Source organism: Leptonychotes weddellii, chromosome 1, assembly GCF_054177405.1.
Source record: "Leptonychotes weddellii isolate Sample4059 chromosome 1, ASM5417740v2, whole genome shotgun sequence".
NCBI lineage: Eukaryota > Metazoa > Chordata > Mammalia > Carnivora > Phocidae > Leptonychotes > Leptonychotes weddellii.
The window spans coordinates 139,109,318-139,135,997 of NC_138369.1; the positions used below are offsets into that span (position 1 = coordinate 139,109,318).

General features: G+C 40.0%; 1 protein-coding gene across 31 annotated transcripts in view; it reads left to right on the plus strand.

Annotated features, from left to right (window-relative positions):
* Positions 1-24,877, plus strand: part of ZBTB20 (zinc finger and BTB domain containing 20) — a 764,927-nt gene extending 740,050 nt beyond the window's left edge. For all 31 annotated transcript variants that reach the window (XM_081796727.1, XM_081796734.1, XM_081833712.1 and 28 more), the window contains one exon: positions 138-24,877. In XM_081796727.1, the coding sequence (XP_081652853.1) occupies positions 138-559 (422 nt within the window). In that variant the 3' untranslated portion in view covers positions 560-24,877. The remainder of the gene's footprint in view (positions 1-137) is intronic.
* The last annotated feature ends 1,803 nt before the right edge of the window (positions 24,878-26,680 follow it).

The following is a 26,680-nucleotide window of genomic DNA, read 5'->3' on the forward strand; positions in this document are numbered from 1 at the left end:
CAAGGGTGAACCAACCAGATTTTTTTTAAATTTTGTTTTTGTTTTTGTTTTTTGTCGTCTTGTTTCTCTGTCTCTCATTCTCCCTCCCTTGCTGTGTCTCGCTCTGTTCCGCTTGCTGTCTCTTCCCCCATCGACAGGTGAGAAGCCCCACCAATGCAGCATCTGTTGGCGCTCCTTCTCCTTAAAAGATTACCTTATCAAGCACATGGTGACACACACAGGAGTGAGGGCGTACCAGTGTAGTATCTGCAACAAGCGCTTCACCCAGAAGAGCTCTCTCAACGTGCACATGCGCCTCCACCGTGGGGAGAAGTCCTACGAGTGCTACATCTGCAAAAAGAAGTTCTCCCACAAGACCCTCCTGGAGCGGCACGTGGCCCTGCACAGTGCCAGCAACGGGACCCCTCCCGCGGGTACACCCCCAGGTGCCCGCACTGGCCCCCCAGGGGTGGTGGCCTGCACGGAGGGGACCACTTACGTCTGTTCCGTCTGTCCAGCAAAGTTTGACCAAATCGAGCAGTTCAACGACCACATGAGGATGCATGTGTCTGACGGATAAGTAGTATCTTTCTCTCTTTCTTATGAACAAAACGACAGAAAAGAAACAAACAAACAAACAAAGCTATGGCACTAGAATTTAAGAAATGTTTTGGTTTCGTTTTTACTTTCTGTTTTTGTTTTTGTTTCGTTTCATTTTGTACTACATGAAGAACTGTTTTTGCCTGCTGGTACATTACATTTCCGGAGGCTCGGGTGAATGAGAGTTTTCCCAGCCTCCCTCGGATGGTGGCCTTAAGGCCTGGTAGTGCTTCAAGAGGTCCACTGGTTGGATCTCTAGCTACTGGCCTCTAAATACAACCCTTCTTTAAAAAAAAAAAAAAAAAAAATCTTTAAAAAAAAAAGTAAAAAAAAAATTTTTTTTTCACTTGTGAAGAGCACTACAAAAATATATAACAAAATCTAAAAGGCCTACTGTCTTTAAGTACACCGCTTGCAGTGTTTCAGTGGACATTTTCACAATTCTGGCCGCTTGGACTTCACAGTAACCAGTTAAAACTGTGGAATATCACTTCTGGTTGAAAACCCAGAGGAAAGGCCCTGCTGTTTTCCACCTACCACATTGTCTGATTTCGTAAAAGGGCTGGGGGGTTGGGAAGGGGCAGTGGGTCCAGTGGTGTGGGGAAGGCGAACGGCAGGCTTCTCCCCCAGATTCTGCTCGTGTCCACACACCCTGGCCCACCTCCTCCATGTCCCCCTCTTTCAGCAGAAGCCAGGAAGACTTGGACAAGCATCAAGCAACAGTGGCTATATCGTATTTATTCAGTGTCTTCGCTGAGCCACAGCCTCAGCACAATCAAGAGGGACTTTCATGAAAGGCAGGAATGCAGATAAAACAAAGATATCAGAGGTTTGCACCTACGTTTCTAGGTACAAGAGAAGGATTATTTCCCACAATCTTTGCAAAAAACAAAAACAAAAAAAAAGTGTCAGGATATATTCTTGTGGAAGAGAAAAAGAAAGAGAAATGGAGGGTGGGGGGAATAATAAAAAGTTCTTGAGGCTTTTTTAATTCAAAATTTTATAGGGGGCAAAACTGACGTTTACCAGATAGAATGCTGATTTTTTTAATATATTTACAACAGTATTTGTGTAAAAAAAAAAACAAAAAAAAGTGAGATTGTTAAAAGTAATTTTTTTTTTTCATTTTCGTTTTGCATACACTGCCACCAGTCCCTTCTCTTTTATTTTATTTCACACACACACATATATATTTTTTGGTTAAGTCAAGACTGTTAAGGTTAGCGATACTGCTTCCAGATAGAAAGAATAAAAGGCAATTAAAGTTATATTTGAAAGAGAGGAAGGATATTTTCTTCATATTTTTTTTATTTTTTCCTTAATTTTTATTATTTTAAGTATTGCCTGGGTTGATGAGGGCCTCTGTGGCCAGCCCATCCCTGCTGTAATTTGAACTGCTGCTTTGTATTTTGATATGTAGTTCTTTGACTTTTAGCAAGCTTAAGTTGCTCCACTGACTTTTTTTTTTTCCAACTGATCCATCTAGAATTCTGTTCTTTTTCATGGGAGGACTTTATCTTTCAGAAACAGATTTCTTGCTTCTCTAAAAGTTCATTGAGGTCTTATGATTCTAGAATTTGTCTCGACTTTACTTCTTTTCTTGAATGAAACACTAGTAGTCTAGAGGTCGTGACAAATGGGTTTTCCTTTTGTGGTCAGCCAGGAGGATGAGTTCATGCCTCCTCACCCTTCACAGCTGCAGAGAGCAGAAGCCTGGTAGAGATCAGGATGCCTTGATGCCAAAATTACTTTCTTCCTTTCAAATACCACCTTCTGACTATTGCCACCATGGTTGAGAGGGTTAAATGAGATGATCCTCCTTTAGAGGATGTATTAACCCTTGCTTTTTGGAAAGGTTTTAAGGAAATTAACAAAAATTTCTCGGATACCAACATCCATCATTCAAAAGGCCACCAGTTCATTGCATCATCCTAGATGCCACTCTCTCTTCCTAGTTGGGATTTCTCTCCTCGGTCCTGATCAAAGTATTGTAATAGGGATTTTTCCATTATAGACAGTGTCCTGAAGGGATTCCAACTCAAATATGAGAATTCTTAAACCTAACAAAAACTCCAAAGGTGATTTTATTGCTGGGCATGTTTTAACACTCTTAAGGGGGAAAAGTAAATCTTTAAACAAAGCAGAAACACCAAACTGTAACTTTAAAAAAGAAGCAAAGACAGAATTTTAGTTTCAAAATTACTTTGCATTTTAATTTTCCTGTGAGCAACTTATTTGCAAAACTGTGTAACAAATGAGGAGAAATCTTCCAAGGGAAGCAACTCTGTAGTGACTAAATTGGTTTTACTCATATATTTTAGATATTGGTTAACTTGGATCTTTTCCATAAGTTCTTGGTGATGTTTAGTAGGGTTAGTGCAACTGGAGTACATGTGGGTTGTATTTGGTCCTCCGGTAATATAATTTGGTAAATATTTTGCTAGAAGTTTAATGTAGACTTGGATGGCTAACTGATTATTGGGTATCACTCATCGTGATTTCTAAGAGGAGTCCTATCAAGAACTATGTGTCCAAAATTGACCTGTTTTAAAAGTTAGTGGGAAACAGCTTCAAAACTAAGAAAAAGTCCATTTTTCTCTTGCTAATTTTGCTTTTTAAAATAGCAGTGTTGTAAGACTTTAATATTTCCACTTACCACCAACAGAGGGAGCATTAGTTAATTAACCATGTCCTGGGATTGTTTTGAGATCCTGAAAAACAAGCCATTCAACCCATGATATAAAAAAGAAAAAATTGACATTAAGGAAAAAAGTTGTTTAATCTAGAGGAAAAATGACATAAAATCCCTCAGCATATATTACAAATGAAGGTGGCCAAAAGCCACTTTAAATTATTTTCAATTCTTTGACAGTAGCTGATTTAAGATAGTGTCCTTATTCCAACCTTCACAAAGTAGGCAGAATTTATAGTACCTCTAGAAAAGTTGATCTTGGGTGCCATTATGGGCCACATTTAGCTGTCTGCTTCTCAAATCAGAGGGAAACCCATTTGCCTTAATGTTGATTTGGCACGTGAAAAGTGAAGCAATTGGGTTAAAATAAAATCCACATTTTGTTATAGAACACGTAGAGGAAAAAAATTCCAGTTGGGTTTGAAACACTAATATTCACCCTTTCCCTTCAAATGAAGTATTTCTTTTTAAGAAATGTTGGAGAACTCCCAAAGAATTCTTGGTGAGGTGATGCAATCATTATAACCACATGGACTATCCAGGTTTGCAAAGCAGTAGACTTTTTCTTACCGTATGTCTATTCCTCTCAAACATTCATAGTCTAAAATAGTTGACAGACTTGTTCTCTGGAGAGAGGGAGAAGCTAGACTGCAGTGGAAGGTCTAATCTGGGGAGCAGTGAACTTGCTGTGGAGTCATTACTATATGTTCTGACCTCCTGAAAGGGCGACTTTCCCAACTGATGTAAACCGGACTGGACCTATTTCAGAAGGATAGAGGTGCTTTTAGATTGCCAATCCTTACTTTTCAGTTAAATAATTACCAACACCTTAGGAAATGGGGAAACATTTTTTGCTTCAAGAATAGAGGATGAACATGAATCCTTTTATTTTTTAGTTTCAAATCCAACAATCTTCTTACATTTAGAACTTCATGCTAGGATGCTATGAGTGCTAAAAAAATTTTTTTTTCAGTAGTCAGGGGAAAAAAATAGATAAAATGGAAACAAATGTTCCAGATTTAAGACCTCTTAGGATGAATACAGGGAACAAGAACTGGTTTGGAAAAGAACATTTTTTTTAGTAATTTATGATTTAAAAGTGGGTTAGCTGAACAAGGGAAAGGAAAAAAGTCAAAGGGGAATATTTATGTCAAGACGTTTAGATACAGTTTATGAAAAATAAAATTTCCCAGCCCTGAAAACATTGGTAGCATCCCAGCGTGGTAGGTAACTTTCCCCCATTACTATAATAAATGCCAATATTTGTACTAAAAAAAAAAAAAACCCGCAAGTGGTAAAATATGGCCCCTCAAAAGGAAGGAATTGGAACAGATGAATCTGATACAAATCTACACATGGGAAAAGATTAAGAAACAAGCCAGGCAAAAATAATTTGAAATGAAAGTCTTGATATCAAAATGGTTTTTACTATATCTTTTAATTGAGTTGTAAACTTTAGCTCTTGATAATAGTGTATAGACTTTTTCCTGCCCAAACTCCTAATGCTCTGAAACTGTGCCATGAGTAAGTGTGGTAGATAACTTCCTTCTCGTGTTCCAGCTTTAGTCCATTCCTTCTTCATAGGCATCTTGGAGGTCACAGTAGCTCCCAGGCTTAGAAGAAAAGACTTGGATTTGCTTTGTTGAAAAGTCATGGGTTTTATTTTGTATCATCCCAATATTCTTTAAGGACCAAGAAAACCCTTTGGAACCCATGAACAGTTACAATTTGTGCATTCTGATAGGAGAAGAAAAAAGATTTCCTCCAGGTGGGAGAAGAAAAGATTTTCCTCTATGTGTCAAGTAAGTCCTAATGCCTTGACCTACATGTACCTCAATCATACAAGCACACCAACAGAGTGTGGCCAGCCCATACATGCCCCAAATCTGTTTTCCCTCAGCAGTTCCCTCAAATGAGGCATGCCCCTTATAAAAATCCCTCAGGTCCCCAACAGAACATAAGTTCCTGTTGCTTCCTAGATGTGCTTCCTCCATAATGCTCCCAACACCTGTTGCCTTTAGGAAAGGGAGCAGTGAGGTAGACCTGGCCAGGATTCATACTCAACACGCCCATGCAGGAGCCTTCCTCTGTTGTTATGGAAGATGTTATTTAATTAGCTAAGGCTGGGAGCAGAGGATATGTGATTCTGCAGCAAAGGTATCACATACCCAAATCAGGTCTGCCTCTGCTATGCAGAAAGAACCAAAATGAAGGTACAGTGTAAGAGCAGACACAACCTGAGATGCCCTTGGGGTTTGGGAGAAGGGAGGGTGCCCTTTCTGCTGCGACCTGACTCTTAAAAGAAACCCCCTGAAAGAATTCTTTAATTTAGTAATGAGTTGAAGTCCAGGGTAATGGAAGCCCTGGGGAAGAGAACAAAAGGACTGCAAAGTGTATTCAGCACCCAATAATGCGAAACCAAAAAACATCCAATCGCAACACTAGGAAGTTTGGCAAGAAGTATTTAGAGAAATCTCTGGGCTTTCCATGGGTAGTAGGGTCGACAGACTTTCTTTTGAGTGATTTCTGGCTCTGAGAAACCTCTTTACTCACTAGAAAAGAACTTTCTTTAAATGGCCAATTTTATCCCCCAGAAAAAGAAATTTAAAAAAATAAAATAAAAATAGGACACTAAAGACAGAACCATGTGACCCAGTAACAAACAAAAGGAAGGGTGCACTAGAACTTCAATAGGCTCCCTAATTCCATAGACAAAGCAAGGCAACCCAACACCTCTCCCTCTGCAGTGCTTGAAGAGAGCACTTGCGCTGACCCAGCCACCTGGGGCTTTCTGAGGCTCCACATAACTTCCCCACTGGGGTGGCGGCAGCCCCTTTCTCTTCATGTTGACATGAAGAAAAGGACTGTTCTCTTAGGTGCCCAGGAAATAGATTGCATGGGGCAAACTTTCAAAAGCTATCTCTACCCTGGTGCTCAGGCAGCATATGGTGACAGAAGAGGGGCACAGAAGAGCTCTTGCTCTCGAGTGAGAATATTCTCGTATCCCCAAGGACTCTCCGTGTGAAGTTGCCATTTCTAAGACCGCTTAAACCTCCACAAGAGGAAAAGCTGTGGTGACTCAGTGTTCGTATAAACACAAAACGTGGAAATTACTAACCCAAAGCATCATTTCTAGCGCTAGGGATTAAGGTGATCAGCCTAACCAAAATTCCCCAAAGATTTTTCTAAATCTCCGAATACATGTTTGTTTTTTTCCCTCGAACACTGAATCCACAGTGGTCAGTGGTGTACGTTAACAGATCCCAGAAAATGGTTTGGAACACCAGGGTTTGTTTTCAGTTCTTTTTAGGATGAAGAAATAGAGGATGAGTGTTGCAGAGCACAGGTTCTTTTTTGGAACTATGTATTTCACTGAAAAAGCAGTAAAATGCCCCGGGTTGAAACAACAGACTGCAACCCCTGGATTCCAATGGTTCCTCAGGCCCAGTCTATTGCTCCATAAACTCAGTCCCTTCAGACTAAAATCTCATTTGAAGTGACCTCAGTTGAGGGATTTTCACCAGAAGCCACTTATAGTAAAGAATTATTGCCTTAAATCAGAAAGCCCAGGGAAGAGAACAGAGGACAGAGAGGTTGGAAGGGTGTGAAGACATAGACATTTCTTGTTTTTAGTGGTTGCATTGTCATCAAAATGAGCCCTCTTCATTAGTGAAGATGATGGAAATAGTGGCTTTGCAGGGACGCATCGCACTTGTCTGGAACTGACAGTTCTCAGGAAGTGGTTGCTCTTTTTTCATATCCTATTTCAGTGACAGAGGTCTGGGCTGGGTGTAAAATAGGCATCATATTAGTCAAAGAGTAAATCCCATAAGACATGATCACAGGTGCCTGGGATGCCAGTTTTCATCATTTTCTTCATAGGGAGAACAGTCTCTAGAAAAACTTTCTTTCCCTATACAGTATATATTTCTAAACTCAGTTTTCCTCAGTTTTCATGAGCATCTGCTTTATCTGGTGGTTCTTTGTTTAAATGCAAACTCACAACTTTCAATCAAATCTTCAAGGAAGGAGCATACTCTGCAGATCAAAGAGGAAATCTAGCCACATTTGCTGGGGGTCCTGGCTTTTGAGATACCTGATTAGGGTATAAAAAGTTCCTACTAGCCCTCTTTCAAATTCAGGGCTTTCCTTGGTTCAGATGCCTCGATGAGATTCTGATGCACCTAAAATAGAAAAAAAAAAAATTAACCCCGTCAGAGACATCTGTTTCTACTACTGTTACAACAGAAGTTCATTATTGCCCAGCAAAATCACTGTAATTTATATGTAGATTCCAGTAATGAAAAGGACTTAACCCAGCTAATATGTCACAGCTGCTGTCCAAAATGTCCAGAAATGAGTACCCGTTCTGCATGTACACACGCTGTGTGAGGTGCCCTCAGTACAGAGCTGTTCCACGTTCATATTCCCCAGTGAAAAGATAGATTCTGGAACTTCTAGCTAGTCCAAGGTCTCACATATCTCCTGGCTGTTTCTGCTCTTTTGCCTTAGTTGGGTCCGCTATCTGTGAGGAGGTTCTAGGGCATTTTGAAGGAGCTCAAGCATTTCTATGTACCCGTTCCATGAGAAACTTGAATATGCCGTGTGGAGGAGAGTGCACTTAACGAACTCTGCACTTCTGCTAGATTGACTGGCATGTGTGTATGTGTGTGTTTGCATTGTGTACTTGTAGTCCGGGAGTGTGTGTGCCTCTCAAAGGAAGCACACACAGGCATAGGTCCTGGTACATAGATGCAGTTGCTTCTTCCTACCGTTGTGCTCAAGACTTGTGGCTCCCTTCCCAGGAAGCAGTCACCTGCCCACTCTGTTGCTTTTCGTAGCATTTCAGTGTTGGGAGAAACAAAGGCAGCTTGTTGGATCCACAGCAATCCTACAGTGACAGGCTGTTTTCCTCCAGAAGAAGGTAGACCAGAAGTACTCAAGTGGCAAGCAGACAGAGAGAGCAGCAGTTCTGGGGCACCTCTCCAGGTCTTCTGGGGAGGAGGAGCACCGAGGCCAGGGAGGCAAGGCCTGCACAACCTTTGATCTGAGCCAGTCCATGGCTGAAAGGCCTCCATCGCTCTCCTCTATGCAACCCAGAGTGTGCCCACAAACACCTGCTCAGCTCTAAGTTTCACGTCCATACTAAAGCTTCCCGATCCTGCCTGTATCTACAGGACGTCATCATAATTCCAAACTGTGTCTCCTGACACCAACGTGGCCTTTGCCCAAGTCTTTCCAGGAGTGGGTTGTTTACCATGTCTAGCAAACCAGTAGACTCTCGGGGGAAATCATTTCTAGTAATCTCTAAGAATTGATGGCTCTGGCCCGTTTCACACAGTAAAGTAGAATGCCACTCTGGCGCACTACTCTGAACAAATGGACCTGGCTCTCGCAGCTGACCTTAGAGAACGGCCTGGAAACAGTCGGATTCAGTTTGCTCACTCCCATGCCCTTCTTTTACTAGGTGGTTTATTATTTTTTTGTGACACGTAGATGATTTCTGCTAATTTACAGAATTCAGAGGACATTTTCTTTCCTCTTCTATTTTGGTGACTTTCCCCCTACCCCATTAAGCAAGGCTACTTACAGTTAGAATCTTTTCATTGTTATTATTTTTAAAAATGTATATTGTCTTTCTATATCCAAAAGAAGTCTGTGACTGTAACCATAGGTATTTCTTTTTACTGGAAAAAAAATGAGTTTGTTGTTTTTTTGTTTTTTAATTAACAGTACTAGTGACTTTGTGGAAGAACATGAGTTACATTTAGGTATGCTTACTTAAGTACAGTACACTACATTGCAGTATTTCTGAAAGCTAGAACATACACATTATATATAACAACTCTATATTGAAATATATATTACATTATATTCATTTTTAACTTTTGAATCTGCCTATGATCATGAGTTGATTGAAATATTATTTCTTTGCATTTATCACCCATCACCAACTTGCTGCGGTTAATCTGGTGCATTTAATAATAATCATGACTGCTCTAGTTTGCTTTTTATATTATCAGCTCAGTATTGTCTTTACAGGATTTTAGAATTTTTTTAAGCTCAAACTTAGCAAATGTAGGAAAGTGAAAACATTTTTTAAGAAAACATTTTTTTTTCTGGTGTGGCCAATACAAAGAGGTTCATATTCAAAGTGATCTTGTTTAGCTGACCCTCTCAATATCTGAAGAACAAAAGAAGTGCATATGAATGTATCTGTGATTTTCCCTTTTAGGACTGTCACTGTCTATATTTGCTTTGGAAAATATGTCCAAGGGGCTGCTTAACCTGCATATGATCTGACCAAAAATTACAGGCTGCCACTCAAAGGACTTCTCATCTGAGAAGCTAAGGGAATGAAATGCCTAGCTGTCCCAACTGGATTTTCAAACATTGATTTTCATTGTTCCTTTACGGACTACTTTCTGTTTTCAATGTGCTCTACGATTATTTTAACTAGTCTTCAATGCTCCCCTGGAGGCAGCTTGGCAATATAACATTCATTTTCCTAGAAGATTTTCTTTCTTAAATAAAACCGGAATTTGAGGAACTTTTTCATGACAGAGGCTGATAGAAATAGAACCGAGAAATAGAGAGCTCATTTTTTAGCCCACAGAATCCACAAAATGGTGGCTCTTGGGTCTCTGGCCCTCTGTATCTCCATTGGTCTGTGAAAGTGGGGATTTGGTGCCTTTATTCTTTAGCCAGGCCATCATGGAAACTTCAGAAATCAGGCATCCTGTCTTCCTAGCAAGAAATATTTTCAAGTAGATAAAGAGTTTCCTCGGCTTCCCTTAGCTACCCAGTGCCTGGAAAACTCCATAGTTGGATAAACTTTACATCCATCCTGGAGACCTAAAGCTAGGTTCATTCTCTCAGTTCTCCGTTCGGGACAAAATGACAGCAATTGTTTACGATACTCAGTGTGAAAGCCCTTCCCACACTGGACCAATATTAAGGCCTCTCAGTATGAATAACACCAATTCTTTCCTTTCTTCTCACCTAATAGATTTTTATTTCCAAATCCCATCCCATTCTGCTGTGCTCTCCCAAGCCCTGCGCACAACAAGTCTTTCCTAACCTCCTCTTATTCAAGCTCCCAGCAGTGCCCTCCACTTGCGAAACCTGGTAGACCTACTCCAGCCTACTTCGAAGGGGCTAACATTAAGTCTAGTAGCAAAATTAGGAATCTGTTTCTCCATAGTTTTCAACTAAATATATTTCTACAGGACAGACCTAATTGTGAATTGGGAGTCAGTGAGGCTGTTGCTATTCCAGGGATCACAATACCCAGATTGTATCAGTTTCATTATTTTCTTCTTTCCTCTTCCTAACCATGTTCCTTTATTTCTTGTTTCTCTTTAGGACTACTTTAAATTACCTTTTCTTCTCCTCCCCACCTGAGGAACTCGAATACTTATGACCCCTGAGTGCTCATTTCCCTCCCTTCCCCACCCTGTCCTGAATGTTCGTCTCTAAGTTTTGTGTAGCTCAAGAGCATTGACAGGAATCAGCTCATCAACTTGAGACTCGTAGGCAGAGTGAAAAAGCATGTCTTCACTGTACCTTCAAAATTTAAAAGTTACCAATATTCTTTTGAGAGTGGGAGGACCTGAGTCACAGTTTTAAATGTCAGCAGGACTAGTGAGATCATTAATTCCTTTCACCTTCACATTTGGCCAAAGGTAAAGAAAAAGTATTTTTTTTTCTGTTTTTTTCTTTTCTTTAAATATCACAGTGTTCAAATTTCTGATATGAGTAGACCATTTCTGAGAGGGGAAAAAAAATTCATCAATGTTGACTCTTTCAAGTCCTGCTAATATTTAGCCAAATGACATATTTACCCCAGACTAGATTTACAGAAATCTAACAAAAGAAGTAACATTTTAAGATAATTTTGATAACTGTTCGAGCCTTAGTGAATGCTTTTTAAACAAGTTAAACCACTTCCACTAAAGTAGGAGGAAACAACTAGGAAGAATTTTTTCATTTGTTATCTTTCTGAAAAACAAATAATTGTTGATTGATTTAGAACTTTAAGCAGTAATTTACTGAGGGATGAAAAGATCCATGAAGTGTCTAAAGTGTCTATTTTGCAAGCACTTTTTTTTTAATATAAACCATATATATATATATATAATAGGGCAGACTGGATACTTGAAGGGCCATGTAATACACTCTCCAGTACCTAAACATTCAGCATATAATTTAGTCATCATGCTAGATTTCATTTCAATGAGTCATAACTGTCTGGTTGCCAAAATGCTGCCCAAAAGACTGATACCATTCTGGATCTGTCCCTTTACAGGATGTTCATAATGTAATACCTTCTTTCCTCACTTCCAGTCCATGACTCTTGCCAAGCTCCTACACTGCCTCTTGGCTCTTATGAAGACAAATTCTGCGGCATTTAGAGTACTACCTGGTTCTAAGTGCACAGACGTGCACTATTTTATTTCTTGCTTTACCCACTGACAAATAGAATCAACATTTAGGATCAGAAATGTATTCTTAATGTGACCAGATGGCTTGACCCATCTCCTGCGTTAATTAAACCAATTTATAACATCAACTCACACCACAGAAAGCAATGAAATAAAGAGATAGTTCAAAACCTTCCTGAGTTATACATCTAGTAGGAAACCAACATTTTGTAAAGCCCATATTTATGTTGCCTAGGATGGTGATCTTCACTTGGCATGCTTTCCCCCATCAGTCCCATCTTCTTCTCTTTCTTTGTCCGTTCTCCCTCTATCTCTTTTGTAAAAGTACTCTTCATCTAAAGTACTCTTCTTCTCAGGCTTTGGCTTCTGAAACAGTAGAAGACTCTCTTTTAAATCCTGATGACTATTGTTGAAGGTGTAATGTGGAGTAGGAGAGGATCCAGATCTGACAGGTCCCATTTGGTCCAGTTAATCAAAAGGATTTCTCCAGGATGCCTTATTGACATTGTTCCTTCTGGTTCCCCAAGAAAAGCTCTAACCCTGAGACCAGGATTTCTCACCACAACCTCTGCATTAGTCTAGATTAATGTGTAAATCCTGCTAGTATTTGAGAGACTCCAGGATGTGAATTTCTTATTGCCTATGACCCTCCTGCTTTTCTAAACTGACACCTGTCAGGAACACCAAGAGCCCTACCAGTAACTAATGCAGCAAAATGATGGTCAGAAACATTATAGTACATAATAGGGAGGATAGGAAGAGATTTCTTTCTTCTTTTCCCCCATAAAAAGCTTGCTTCCCCACCCCACCCCACCACCACCACGCATTTCAGAAAGTCTGCATCTCATTTTATAGATATGTAGTTTTAGGATTCGCAAATATAGCTTAGGAAGTGTTCTGAGATTGAAGCTGGTAGCAAACCAGTTTATTTTCTGCACTGGACTTTAGGACAAGTGTGCACAGATACAATTCCTTCAAAGAAAGTGAAACTAATATAGTAAAGCAAAGGGATAATACTTTTACACATTAAAACAGTTGTTTGCTATCTGTAAACCTTGACTTAAGCATAATTATTTTTTTAGAAACCTGCAACTGGAGGAATGTGTATTTTAGTAAAGTTTGTTGTCATTTTGTTTGTTTCCCTTTATCTCTTACTTCTCGAGATAGTGAAAGATTTTGATTCTTTATTTTGATACTGTCCCTGGCCATAGGTATCAGTCAAATAATGCCTGCCCTTACCATACTCTTTTCCTTTCAGAATGAGAGCCTTCCTTCCTGCCATTAAAGAGTCTTTTCTCCTTGAAAATCTTATCTTCCTTTTCGGTTAGCATATGAGAGCTTTGAGGAGAGAGATTCTCTCTGCACTTTGAGGGTAGAGTCGTTAAAAACTGTTTCTTGAGAGAAACGCATTTACCCAAACAAACAGGTCTGAGGCCAAAGAGGGGGAATTGATTGCAGAGGAAGGTCATATATTTTACACTACAAATCCTTATTGCCTTCAACTTTTGGAATAAGACTGGGAATAAATTAATTTAATGAAAATCTGCTTTGGATGTTTCTTACTAACATCTAAAGCAGAATACCCAGAAAAGACAAAGAAAGGATGCTACTTAAATGCAAAGTCAATCAATCTATAGATTTCTATAATTATTCAGTTTCTGTTCTACTCATTTCAAAAATATGTGTCCATGAGGTCTTAAATAGAGAAACATCCAATTCTCCATTGCCTCTCATCTCCCCCACCTGGCACCGGAGTTGAGAGTCACAGAGGGAGACTGGTGCCGCATCGCCAGTCCTCCACTCAGCCATACCCCATCGCCACCACAAAATAAGGAAAAACCAAATTAGAAACTTTTTTTTTGAAAAAAGGGAAATTGTAGTGCTTCGTTTGAAAGCATACTGTTTTTAACTCAATTTACAGATAGCCTGACAACCTTTTTATAACCTGTCTTTTGTGCTATAATTTGCATTTTTAACTCAATCTTTAAAATAATTGCAATTTCAATTAAGTGAACAGAGGAAAAGCAAAGAGGGGAGACAGGGCAGTGATGGGGCTAAATCTGATACAGTTCTGGATTCAAAAAGCCAGTTTTCAGGATTACCAAGGAAAGCTAACACCACTCACTCTTTACCACTCTTGTCCATCCTTACTATTATAGTCTTAAGAATTGGTCAGAAAACCTCACTTCTTTATGATTTAAGACTTTTCTTATTTACTGTCAAACCAATTCAGCGAAATCGTACACACCCTTGATTGCTCCTGTATCTAATCTTCTCTCCAGGACACATGCAGAGAGACCTGAAAATAAAGTGATGGTTCAAATTTGATACAAGATTTAGACATAGTCTAAAGTGCTTTGTGTAAGTTCACTGCCAAAGGGTTCATTGAAAAATAAGGCCAGTTTCTCTGCTCCTGCTCTCCTTGGGACAAACTTTGATTTGGAACCATCTGTATATAGATTTGTAGGAGAAAATTCTCAAAAGCACTGTCAGCAGTTAAACTCCTTCCTTAGTCCCATTGATTTGAACTTCAGTTTTCCTGACGGGCCTATTGAGAAAGAAATTAAGGGTAACTTTCACACATTGAATGAAAAATGGTTTTTTGCCCTATTGTTGAAAGGATTGTGTTTTCAGAAAAAAAATGAAAGCAGAATTTCTTAGTAATCCTCATCATGGCAAACAAAGGCAAGAAGTTGATAGGATAGAGAAAAACCTATGGTAACTTTATGTTTTAAAGTAATTTGTGCTGACCCCACTATGCCAAACACCTTTGTTTCTACAATCTATTCTCAACCACGGATTGATTTCTCCTGAGACTTCCAGTATGCATGTGTGGGTTTGAGCAGACACACAGATTTACATTTGGAGAATGGAGACCTGGACAAGCCAAAAAGATCAACTCTTAAGAGTATCAAATACAAAGCATTTGTCCAGAATCACTCAGTTCTGCCGTATCCCAAACCAATTCCAGACTAATCTTAAGCGAGAAGTAAGCTCCATAAGATATCCTACTATGAATGTTTTTTTCTTTTTAAGGAATAATACAAGAAGAGGTACAATGCAGATTCTTAATTTGGGTGTAATTATAATTCACTTTTATATTTAATAGTTGTACTTTTTGTGTGAGTGTGTCATTGAGCTATTTGTACCAATTTTGATCTATCATCCTGAGAGGGGCCTTGAGAATTTCTGCGTGTGTGTATGTAGATCTGTATTTATGTGTTGTCAGAAAACAAAGTGAATAGGGGAGGAACAAACGAGGGGAGGGAGAAGGTGGTCAATGTGAAGAAGTGAGTCCTCCTAGCATCCCTGTTTCTGTTAGGTCAGGTGGCCGCAGCCAGAAGCCCTCCAGGAAGAGTTGATTGCACGATTCTAAAATAAGAGCCCAGCACTGTTAAATTCAGAACCGTGTTTTGGGAAACAGGAAAGTTTTATCTTTTTCTGTACCCATTCTCTTTAGTATCAGAGCCATTTGACAGGATGAAAACCATTCAGTAAAAACCACTACTGACCTTTGCATTAAATAGCTATTTTCCTCTTCTAAATACTACCCCTGGTTTCAACTCATCTACTTCCCTTTATTTTCTGCCTATTGATTTTACATCTTACAGAAGAATACATAGGCACATGCTAGTTGTTTCTCTCCTCTGAGCTGAAACAAACAGGGGCAACAAGAGATGACTCATAGAAGAGCGAGGTAAAGACTGAATTTCCCACTTGTGTGGCACTGGTAACCTTTAGTAAGAACAGTTTAGGGTTGAGCTTGGGTCTATAATAGGGCTTTTTTTTTTTTTTGGTTTTTGGGGGGGTTGTTTGTTTTGTTTTGGGTTTTTTGTTTTTTTGGTTTTTTTTTTTTGCACTAAATATGACTGCACTGCATTGCACTACTGAAATGTATTTACTTGTACTGGGAGAGAGTGTGTGAGGTATGGGGAAGAAAGAGGCAGTTATGAAACAGGAAGCATCACGAAAACGGAGAATTATTTCCATTGTGCTTGGTCTTAGCAGGGTTGGTGAGAATCTGTGGAATCTGCTAACTCTTGATCAGGCCCAGAAACTGCCATGCTGATAGGATCTGTTGTCTTATTATAAAGAAGCTGGGCTGGTACAGTAAATTGAAGATGTTTAAGGAAAAGTTTGCCCAGTGTTGTCTCTAGCTAAGCTTCCGGTATAGTTGCAATGGTTAAGGGAGCCAGCCGAGGTGAGGTTGAGCCTTCACCTTGGCCTCCACCACAAAACCCCTTGCTGACGCACATTCCAGTGTGGCAGAGGGCGGTGGCATGCCCTGCTTTCAAAAAAAAAACACAGCTTTGTCTGTATTGGAGATATCCTTTCAGCCTGAGCATGCTTTTCCATCCCTGGGTGAGACCTAGATCAGGCTAACCAAAGAGGAAGGCCATGCACTTGGTAAGGCAGTAAGGGAACAGTGCAATAAACACTGAAAACCAGTGAGGTGAAAGGTTTATTTTGAAACAAGCTAGGCCAACTTTGAAATTGAAGGAAGGGTTGGAGAATTGATCAGAACCTACTTACTAGCTGCTCCATCATAGACTATCCTTTATTAAGCAGAAGACCTTAACAGTGCCTAAAAGTTTAGCTTTGAATTTGCTGAATTTTTTCAATTTTTTATTGGATTTCTTTTTATTGCCTTTTTAAACCTGAGAAGTAATTAGTGCATGACAGCTCTTCAGTGACTATTAATAAAAGAATCTTGCACCACAGGAAAAGCAATCAGTTGTGTAGGGCGCAATTACACAAGAGTGAGGATGCTGAAGAGCCCTTCCAGAATCCAAGGTGACAGCTTGGAAGATTCTGGTTCCATAAGAAAGGGTCACAACACATATAAATGGCTAATGTTGAATTTCTCTGAACACTATCACATGTGGGGACATCAATTTGGAAAACTATCAGTTGAGGTCTCTTTCCTAAGATTACAACGTTGATACCTATCTCATTTTCTCTCTCTCTCTTTCCTCCTTAGCATCCACGCAAGTCTACTATTACAAGGTAAAAAATTTGTAAGGGAACTGTCAGCCCTGCGAGTCAGAGAAAAAAACACCACTTAGGGCTTTCAGAATAATGTAAGCAATCCCTTAAGCACTCAAAGCATTATCTCAGTTTTAAATAGGAAACTCTAAATTCAGAGCTCTTAACAGGTACTTAGAGATGTGTATTGCATAAGCACTAAGACGGTATTGACTGCATCAAACCAAAGGTATAGAAAGAAATAATTGACCTTTTAAGATACATTAACATTAACTGTCCTAGGATACTTCTCTTGAGGCTTTGGGGAAACAACTTCTTTTGTGAAACTTGCATACCCACTGTGGTTTTGTCACCAAAGATTTTAATCACCAGAGCCTAATCTCCTCACTCCCAGACAACAAATAATATGACAGGCTCGAGGGGTATGCTTTGGTGGTCAGGGATGACACGTTGGTTTTCATTCCATTCACAGTGCTATTTACAGGAGACTCGTTATTAGGGGAGTTACTGAACTGTCTTCATGACTTAGGGTTTGGTCAGAGGTTTAAAAAAAAACGGGAAAAAATAAACAGTAGTACCTTGACACTGTAAACTGGTCTTTAATAGAGTCATGACCTGAAGACTGATGGAGAGAAAGAAACTTCCATGGAAGAGAGTGAGCTAAATCACATAGAGCCAAACAAGGATTGTTGGTGAAATGGGGGGCAGCATAGACAACAGAGCGGATCGCTGCTCCTCGTGGCCAGAGCCCACAGCAATGGCCAGAGAGAGAGTCAGACAACTGGCAAGCGAATTCGAGTATTGAAAGAGCCACGATGTGGGTCTCACTGGGGTTGCCGGAGTGGTTAAAACGGCCACGCCCGTGGCGAGGACAGTGCTGGGGCTGACCTGTTGTCATAGTGCCTTTCTCGTAGCGAGTACTCCATTAATAATTTGTTCAGTTAGGCTTTTCTGGACCATTACCCACCAGTCTTCTGAGGAGGTCTGAAGGGATAGTATTCACTTAGGATGAAAGGACAGGATATCGCTCCTGGGATGATGTGATTTGATGATATTTGCACTAGATTCTGAACTCTACTTTAAACTGGAGCAACTGAATGAGAGAAAAACCAAGGATGGTTCAATGTTAAAAGAAACCCAAAGCAGTATTTTCTAACTGATGCCTCTTCTTTTTCTTCTCCTTATTCTTGTTCTTCTCCTTCTTCTTCATTTCTCTGGAAGGAAACTTCATACTTGCTGATTACCAAGCTCAACTCTTACCAATTCTTTTCCTTCCTATTTTTTCCCCCACACTGAATCTTCAGTGTGAATTAACCATCAGGTAGAAATGGCTAATGTAAAGGCCATCTGTCATTACAACTTTGCACCCCCTCCTCTGCATCATCGAGGGCATGAGGCAGTGGCGGCCGGGGGGCGGGGAGGCTCCTCCAAAGCCACTAGCCCTTAGGAAGGCTGAAAAGCAGAGCTATCCTATGGTGAGCTGAGCTGACACTTATTTGCCCAGAGGACATTGGAGCCTGCAGCTAATCCCAACAAATGCTTAGAAAGAGAAGGAAACCCACGTGTTGAAGAAAAACAAGGAAGGTGGTGCCTACAGTTGGCCTGTTTCCCCTTTCTCCTCTTTCCCACCTCACCCCCACCGCCCCGTCGCCTCTGTCAGAATTATATTTCATCTCATGTATTTATGTTACCAGAAGAATTATTTGGTTCCTTGGTTTTTCTCTTTATCAGTGGGCTGGAAACTCTTCCAAAATCAAAAACAGATACCATCAGCGGCTCCCCTGTAGCCTACCAGTTTCTCGAACGCTGTCCACCTGGTCTTGACCCAGTCAACTAAGATAACTCAGAAGCTTTGCCTGGCTCAACCACCTGTCACTTTATTTTCATTTTGTTTTCATTTCCATTTGAATTCTGAGTGATCCTATGGGAAGGTGGAAATCACAGAAAAGGTTTAGAGGCTGCAATTCTAGGGCATAGATTGTCAAGAGTTTGTATTATCCAAAATATAGCTTTCTACTCCTGTTTTTCTGTTGAATCTGTTGCCCTGATTATAATTTCTATTATATTTGTGGTTATTTTTATAAGAATAGAGTCCATTTGCTATGTCTATTTGAGTACTTTTTTTCTATTTTCCCCACATGGATGCAGTACCAACCTGTTAATGAAATATCTTTTTATTATATTATTAATATGTAATTCTACTGTAGACCAAAAATATAAAAACAAATTTGCTCATTCTAAAGATATAAAGAACTAGTGAGTAAAAGATTAAGAGTTGAAGGAAAAGACAGAAGAGCAGTGGTTAACTATGTTGAGTTAGAAATCTAAGAGTAGCCTTACCTATTTTTTAACCAGTGCTTGCCAATCATACCATAGTTGAGATTATATAGTCTTGGCTCCTTCATGCTTATGTTCTATAATTTTTGTCTGTTTGTTTTTCTTTGATGTAATTGAGGTTGCACATCATGCTATTTTTGGCGATGTCTGATTTTATTATATTGTACTTTTATCAGTCATTTCCTTTAGAAGGATGGGGGGAAAAGTTTTATTTCTTTTTTTAATTTAAAATTTGTTTAATGCACTGGAAATAAAATTGGACACATTTCACTGTTCAAAAATTCAAAAACAAAACAGAACAAAAACCACAAAGAAAAAACCAGCAACGAAATAAGCAACAGGGAAAAAAAAAAAAAAAAACCTATGAGAAAAACCACCTATTCCTACTGAATACACATACAAAATCTATCTCACACAAAAGAGAAATAACATCAAATAAGAAAGATAAGTCCTAGAAGTTACAATGCTGAAAATATAAAAGACACTCAGTGGGCTCAGTGGGGATGGGAGACATGGGGCATTCCTTTGAGATCTGAGATCTTGCCATGGTTCCAGCGAATGCCAAAGGGGTTAAATGTGGGAGAGGCATTACTCTGGAAGAAATAAACCCAGCACTTCTGGAACTCTCTATCACCTTTTTATCCTATGCTTGGGCTCCATTTTGATGGGGGAAAAAAAAAGTGCTATGGTTAAAAAACTGGCTTGTATCGAGGTCTGGGTACAGTACCCAGCACGGTCCTCTGTCCATGTACTACCTCACGTATTTCTTTTCTCCGTGAGGATTTCAGCCGGTGGGCCCACAACACGGGAGGCCATCCATGACTCATTAGAATATCAGCCAATGCTAAAGAACCTCTTGACTCCAGGCCCACCCCTGTTCTTCAGCATTCCCAGTACCAACAGAGCCACTTAACTCCTACAAATGCACAGTGAGAGGAAAGACAGAGATAATTTGCCTAGCCAAGTGGCTGTATCATTTGTTTAATGTTTGCTGGGTTTTTCTGGGTTTGTCTTGTTTTGGAGTTGGGGTGGGAGTGGATGTAACTACGCAATCCTAAGACAGTCATTGTTTTGCATTTTCCATGTTTTATGCAAAAACAGACATTTAAATCAATAACTAATTGTGCCCTAGACTGAAAGTTAATGTTTAGGAGAGGAAAAAAATTGTTGGAATTTTTTCTACATTTTTTTGTGAAGAATCTTTTTTGGAAAGGAAGGATACATATTTTTGTTGTGTAATATTTTCTATTTTTGAATGCATTTTATTGGTACAAGACTGTTTTTTTGGTGAAGACATTATTTAAAAAAAAAAAAAGAAAAAAACTAATCGAAAAGTTTGCCCTTAAGGATATGCTGCAGTTTTGAGGTTAAAAAAAAAAAAAATAACTGATTCAAGATGCGTGTTAAAAGTTGGGATTATATTGTTGTTTTTTGTAATTGTTACAAGAAGAAGTTTGTACCCACTGCTGTTTATTTTGTTTCAGATGAGTAAGTAAAGGGATTGTTCTTGTTTTATTCTTTTTTTAGAGAAAAAAAAAGCTATTTATGAAATGTCAAAAACACTGGACTGTGAGTTTAAGTGTGGAAGCATTTTACTACCCTGTGTCTTCGACCAATTATGGGAAACCCCTTTTCTCTTCCCCCCAGCCTTAGCCTTGCCAAATGAGAAAAAAATAGAACAGCTGTCAGATGATGCACGCCCCTGAAGCCCTGCTTTAATTTTTACAGTTCAAAAAAGTCAGAAAACCAAAGTTCAATTTGTTTCTGAAATCCCACTGTCCGTAGCCCTTTTCTGTAGGACACAGCCAGTCGGCTCTGCCTCTCCGTCTTGGATCATTGCCTTCTTCAGGACTGGGGGCCAGCTGTGACGCAAAGAGAAGCAGAAGGGCTGAGGTCTCATGAAGTAGATGTGAGTGGGACTTCAGCCTTTCAGCGGGCACCTGGGCTTCCCCAGCCTGTGGCCAGGCTGCTCGAAGGGCACACGGCTCTGCTGCCGGAGGAGGAGAGAGCCTGCCCATGCCTCTGCCCTGCGCTTCTAAGACACTTCTGTTATCATCACTCTCCAGAATGGCTTTGCCTTTCTCAGCAGCCCACATTCCGTGGACGGGCTGGGGGGAGGAAGGATCCAGTTGAAAGAAATGGGGAAGGTAGGGCGAGGGACCATCTAGCACAAGGGATCTTGTCTGCCTCATCTTTGATTCTGTGGATTGTCCATCCATCTGCTCACTGTGAAGACGGAGAGGCAGAGTGCCCTAGGGCTGTTCAATAGCTTTCCATATTTTTTCAACATTGAAAAAATAATTTTTAAAAACTGTGATTTTTTTTTAAATCATTTGGCTGGAGGGAAGGGAAAAGGGAAACACCAAAAGCTGTAACATGATTAACTGGAGATATTTAACTGGGGGCACTTTCTAGACCAAGACAAACAAATTCCATTCTGGACCCTAAAGCAGCCAAATCTTGAGACTGTCAATGACAGAAAGCTGAAGAGAGGCCTCCATTTCCTCCTTTCTCCTTTCTTCTCTCTGTCTCAGAATTCTCTCTTGTTCTCCTTTTCCAACTTCCCTTGGACTACTGCCCCAATGGCCCTCAGACTCCCATTTCATGTGTGTGTGTGCAGATACACACACACACACACACACTTGCAAAATACCATTTTTCTTAAGGATTGTGGGACCGAATAAAATCATGTGCCTTCATTTTTTTCCTTTTATAGCTAGATAAACCTCTTCCTTTTTACAGTGCTTAAAAAAATAGGGGAGGTTGAAGTGTTAGTGGAGGACTTGGGCATCATTTGCAAAGTAATTTTGTTTAACACATTCCCCCTAAATATTAACATAGACATGTCAACCCCTTCGCGAGGCTCTTTGGACATTTAGAGCATTACCTAGCCAGATACATGACAGCCTGAACCCATTTGACTTTAGAGCAATTCCTGACAATTCTCTTTCATACACTTCTCTCATTTTTATCACAAATGAGGTGAGCAATGGCAAGCAGCCTTGTTCTCCGGATTTGGTGCTTTTGAGTGTGGCGTGGGGTGGGCCTGGGGGTGGGGGAGTGGGTGTGTTTCAATAAAGGGTGCATTCCTATAGATCTCTGGTGCTGAAGGGCCTCGAGTTCCTTCCAGAGACTGCATTTGACACACTTTAAGTACACACAAATGAATGGTATCACATGCAATATTTTAATGGAGCAATGGGAGAGGCTCTTTGAAACGGGGTTTTGCATCTTTTTGTAACATTTTGATTTCTCTGGTGCCTTATTCCTACTTGATGCTGGCACTCACATACCCACAGGGAACGGACACGGAAGTCAGCCTGGGGAGTGGGGACGCTCGAGCGATGCTCGAACATGCGGACCCTGGGGGTGGGGGGCGTTGGGAGGTTGGTGTCAGTTGGCAGGGAAGGGACTAGATGGCATCTCTTAGCCGAAGCCAAGCAGGAACTGCACAAACCCATGCAAAGTGAACAATTCCGACCTGCAGACACACCGAAAACCCATCCTTCCTCATCTGAGCTTTCCTTCCTTCTTCCTCTTTGACCTCCGCCTTCTCGTAAAGGTGCTGCTGCCGCTGCTGCTAGGTGCCCGGGGTCCAGAATGCCCAGCCATCACTCAGGCACAAGCCTGGCACTGCCACGTCAGCCCCCGGCACGACCAAACCCAGGTTTCTCTTGCTTGGGGCTGAGAACCGTCAGATTTTTCTCATCAAAAATGTTTTCCAAGGAATCAGTGGATTACAGTTATTCTGCATTGAAAATGCACTTTAAAAAATAAATAAAAGCTCCAGACTGTTTAAAATGTCCAGAGGGAGCAGGGGAAAGATAAACGTGCTAGTGTCTGAACCCAGTTCAGTTTATCTCCAGTTGCAACAATATACACTATATTATGTATAAATGTATACACACTTCCTATATATATCCATATATATATAGTGTATATATTATACATGTATAAGTGTGTATATGTGCATATACACACACGTGCACATAACAAAACCAGATGCTCATTACAAATCCAGATGCTCATTACAGATGCTACACGAACAGCAGCAGAGGAAACAAGGTTGGACTCTTGCAACAGATCACAAAAAATAAAAACAGCCACTTGCAGTGATTTTGGTTACTTCTGTATGTTCACAAGGAATGGATTGTAACAAAGAAAAAAAAGGAACAGTGTTAGCGAAAGAGGAAAAATGGGCGCAACCATCTTGATCCAATGGGAATGCAGTAATGTTCTATACCATTTCATCTGTCATTTCTTTTAGTCATGTTGATTTGATTTCAGTTTTTGGCCATTAAAAAAAGTTCTTTAGACTCAAGTGACCCACAACAAACTGAATAAAACTACAGTGAAAGCCCTTTTCGGTGGAAGATGTCAGAAATCTCAAAACCCTTGGCCTGGCTCAGAACTACCATGTGCAGATCAGTACTCTCTTAATGTTTGAAATAGAAACTGAAAAAAAAAAAAAAAAAAAACTTTTTTGAAGCACCTTAATGTGGCCATCCATTCGAGGAGTGGGTGCCACTTTTTTCTTTGAGCACCTTATTGACGTGTTTTGCTATCTGCTGTCTTTCTGTTACCTGTTGGCTGAATGGCTAGCTGTTAACACACACATGTGCACAGACCATTTGTCTGGCCATGTGCATTCTCAATGAAGTTTACTGTGGTGACTGCTGAAAGGTGAACCCATTTCCTGATTTTCCCGCCACAGTGTTGTGATAAGATTCAAAGAAACCCTATTCCCTGCACAGAAATGTTTCTTATCACATTGTAACTTAGTATGGAAAGGAATATGGTCCCTTTTTTGCAATTGCTACTGTACACACACACACACACACACACACACACGCACGCATGCACATGCACATACTCATTCGTCCAAGTGGTATTTTCAATGTCCGTGTGGGTGTCACTGTTCATGCAGGATCTATTTCCCAGTGAACTTTGAACGGAGGGCAACTTTTCTAACAAGATTGTCTTTTCAGACCAAAGACCTGGGAACTGGGGAAGAGTTTGGAAAGAGGGAAAGGCAAGGAAAGAGCGAGCTTTAAACTGAAAGAATAATTTCCCAAAAGGAGCTTGGGCTCGATGACTGCAGATCTTTGCAGGTGGGCATGGAACACTGCTTGTATCAATCTGTGTACCCTATAAACCCATGTATACACAAACACACACATCCATCCATCCATCAGTATATGCGTGGTTTGGGATGAGCAGGTCAATAGTTTTGAGAGGGAGTTTGTTCCTTTTTTTTTTTCCTCATTATACTCTTAAATTGTTGTCAGTTATCAAACAAACAAAAAATTGTTTTGAAAAACCTTGCATACGCCTTTTCTATCAAGTGCTTTAAAATATAGACTAAATACACACATCCTGCCAGTTTTTTCTTACAGTGACAGTATCCTTACCTGCCATTTAATATTAGCCTCGTATTTTTCTCACGTATATTTACCTGTGACTTGTATTTGTTATTTAAACAGGAAAAAAAAAACATTCAAAAAAAGAAAAATTAACTGTAGCGCTTCATTATACTATTATATTATTATTATTATTGTGACATTTTGGAATACTGTGAAGTTTTATCTCTTGCATATACTTTATACGGAAGTATTACGCCTTAAAAATACGAAAATAAATTTTACAAGGTTTCTGTTTTGTGTGGAAGAGTAATTGATGTTGCTAAGAATGATGTTTGTTTTTTGGGGTTTTTGTTGTTTTTTTTTAAATGTTACCAGCACTTTTTTTGTAAGTTTCACTTTCCGAGGTATTGTACAAGTTCACACTGTTTGTGAAGTTTGAATATGAAGGAATAATTAAAAAAAAAAAAAAACTCTTCTCTGGGTTTCCTATTGCGTCTTCTTTATATTGTGGCAGGGTTTCTTTTTCAGATGGTCCTTCACATTCTCTCATAGGTCTAGGTGGAGATTATCCAAATTGAGGATTATACCTAAAAGGCCAGAGAAATTCTCAACACATCAGTTCTCTTGAGACAAGACGTAAGAATTCCAGAATTGCTGGTATTGAAATCACTTCAGGGATACATAAGGCAAATTTGGGCGTTTTCCTCCTACTGTCCAAAACTCACATGTGATCATGTGGTTCATTTACTGCTGTCTAAATTGATTCACTTTTTTTTTCCTACCCACTTGCAAATCAGTATCTATTTGCCTCCTGTGGAAATAACCGTGTGACACTATGCCCCTCTACCCTTGTATGCAAGGAAAGCTCACAGCTCAAAATATGTCCCCATTTGATGACTTTGGGGACCCCCAAGAGGCTCCTATCTCCTCCAGAGTCCCTTTCTCATATGCAGCCTTACCCATAAGAGCGCTCTAATCTCATGATCCTCACAGAAACTACTGGTTTGATGGAGAAAGCATACATCTTATTTGTCCCTAGGGCAGTTAACCCGACTGAAGTAAGTTCACCAAGTCTTCAGTAAGCACCTGTATTTCACTCAACATTGTGCAGTTTGTGAAGGGAATGAAGAAAACTACTTTAACCCTGGTAAGCCTTGAAATCTAACAACTAAGAATAAAGATTCCTATAAGATCAAGAGCTAGGTTGTTCCATTCAGACTGTCAGCGCCACGGAAGTTCATAAACTAACAGAAAGATATACAGGCAGGGTACATGAGAGAAGGGTCCCAGGAATAAGCAGTTGAGTTTGGGGACTCCCAAGGACTTGCAGGCCTTGGGTTGGAGGAGGTGAGTGTGGATGGACATTCCCACCAGGGTGAGGAACACAGATGCCTAGGCAGGGGCTTGGGATGGGGAGAGTCTTAAGGACAACTCTGGGCTGAAAGGTGACCTCTATGAATTTAAATACTGACTTCTTGCAACTCAGTTACTAAACCCCTAAGTTCTCCTAATACTCCAGGAAGTAGAAGAAAATAAAGAAAAAGCAAACATTTCACGATGCACGATTTGCCTGTGTTTGATTTTTGTGAAGCTGAACAGCATCTTGATGGATTATTTATTTTAATAATTTAAAATAACAATTTTATATGTCGGATGATGCTTTGCTGCTCACAAAGTAAGGAGGACTGCCTGCTTTGGCTTATGTTCTGAGGACACCATCCCTAGAGTGTGCAAAGTAAAGACAACTCTCCTCTCCTACCACTTTCCTACTATTTCAACTACCGCAAGATCTTCCACTATTCCACCCTCCTGGAGCAAATGAATCATCTATGAGTTAAACTTCCATGTCTTCAGATCAACTTAATTATAAACACAAATATGAAGACTGAAGGCAATGACAATACCCTGTTTAAAAAAGTCATCAATATCCAGGATATGTTTGACTGCTTAAAAGTTTACCTCACTTAAAACACAAAAGTTTAAAATACAGAGAACTTGCAGACGCCAGGGATACATCTGCAACTCTTAGCATTCCTTCTATCCCAGTTTTTAAGAGTTTGGTAATTCCAGATGCCCGGGCTGCTCCCAACGAGGTTTGATGCCCCCTCAGGGACCTCTGTGGCATCAGCAGCAGCGCCAGGCACAATAATGAGAACATTAATTCTACATTTTAGAGCTTACAAAGACTCAACCATATTTTCTTCATCTTCCCAAGAACCTTAAGAAGTAGATATTATTATAACCATTTTACAAATGAGGAAACATTTATAATGAGGATC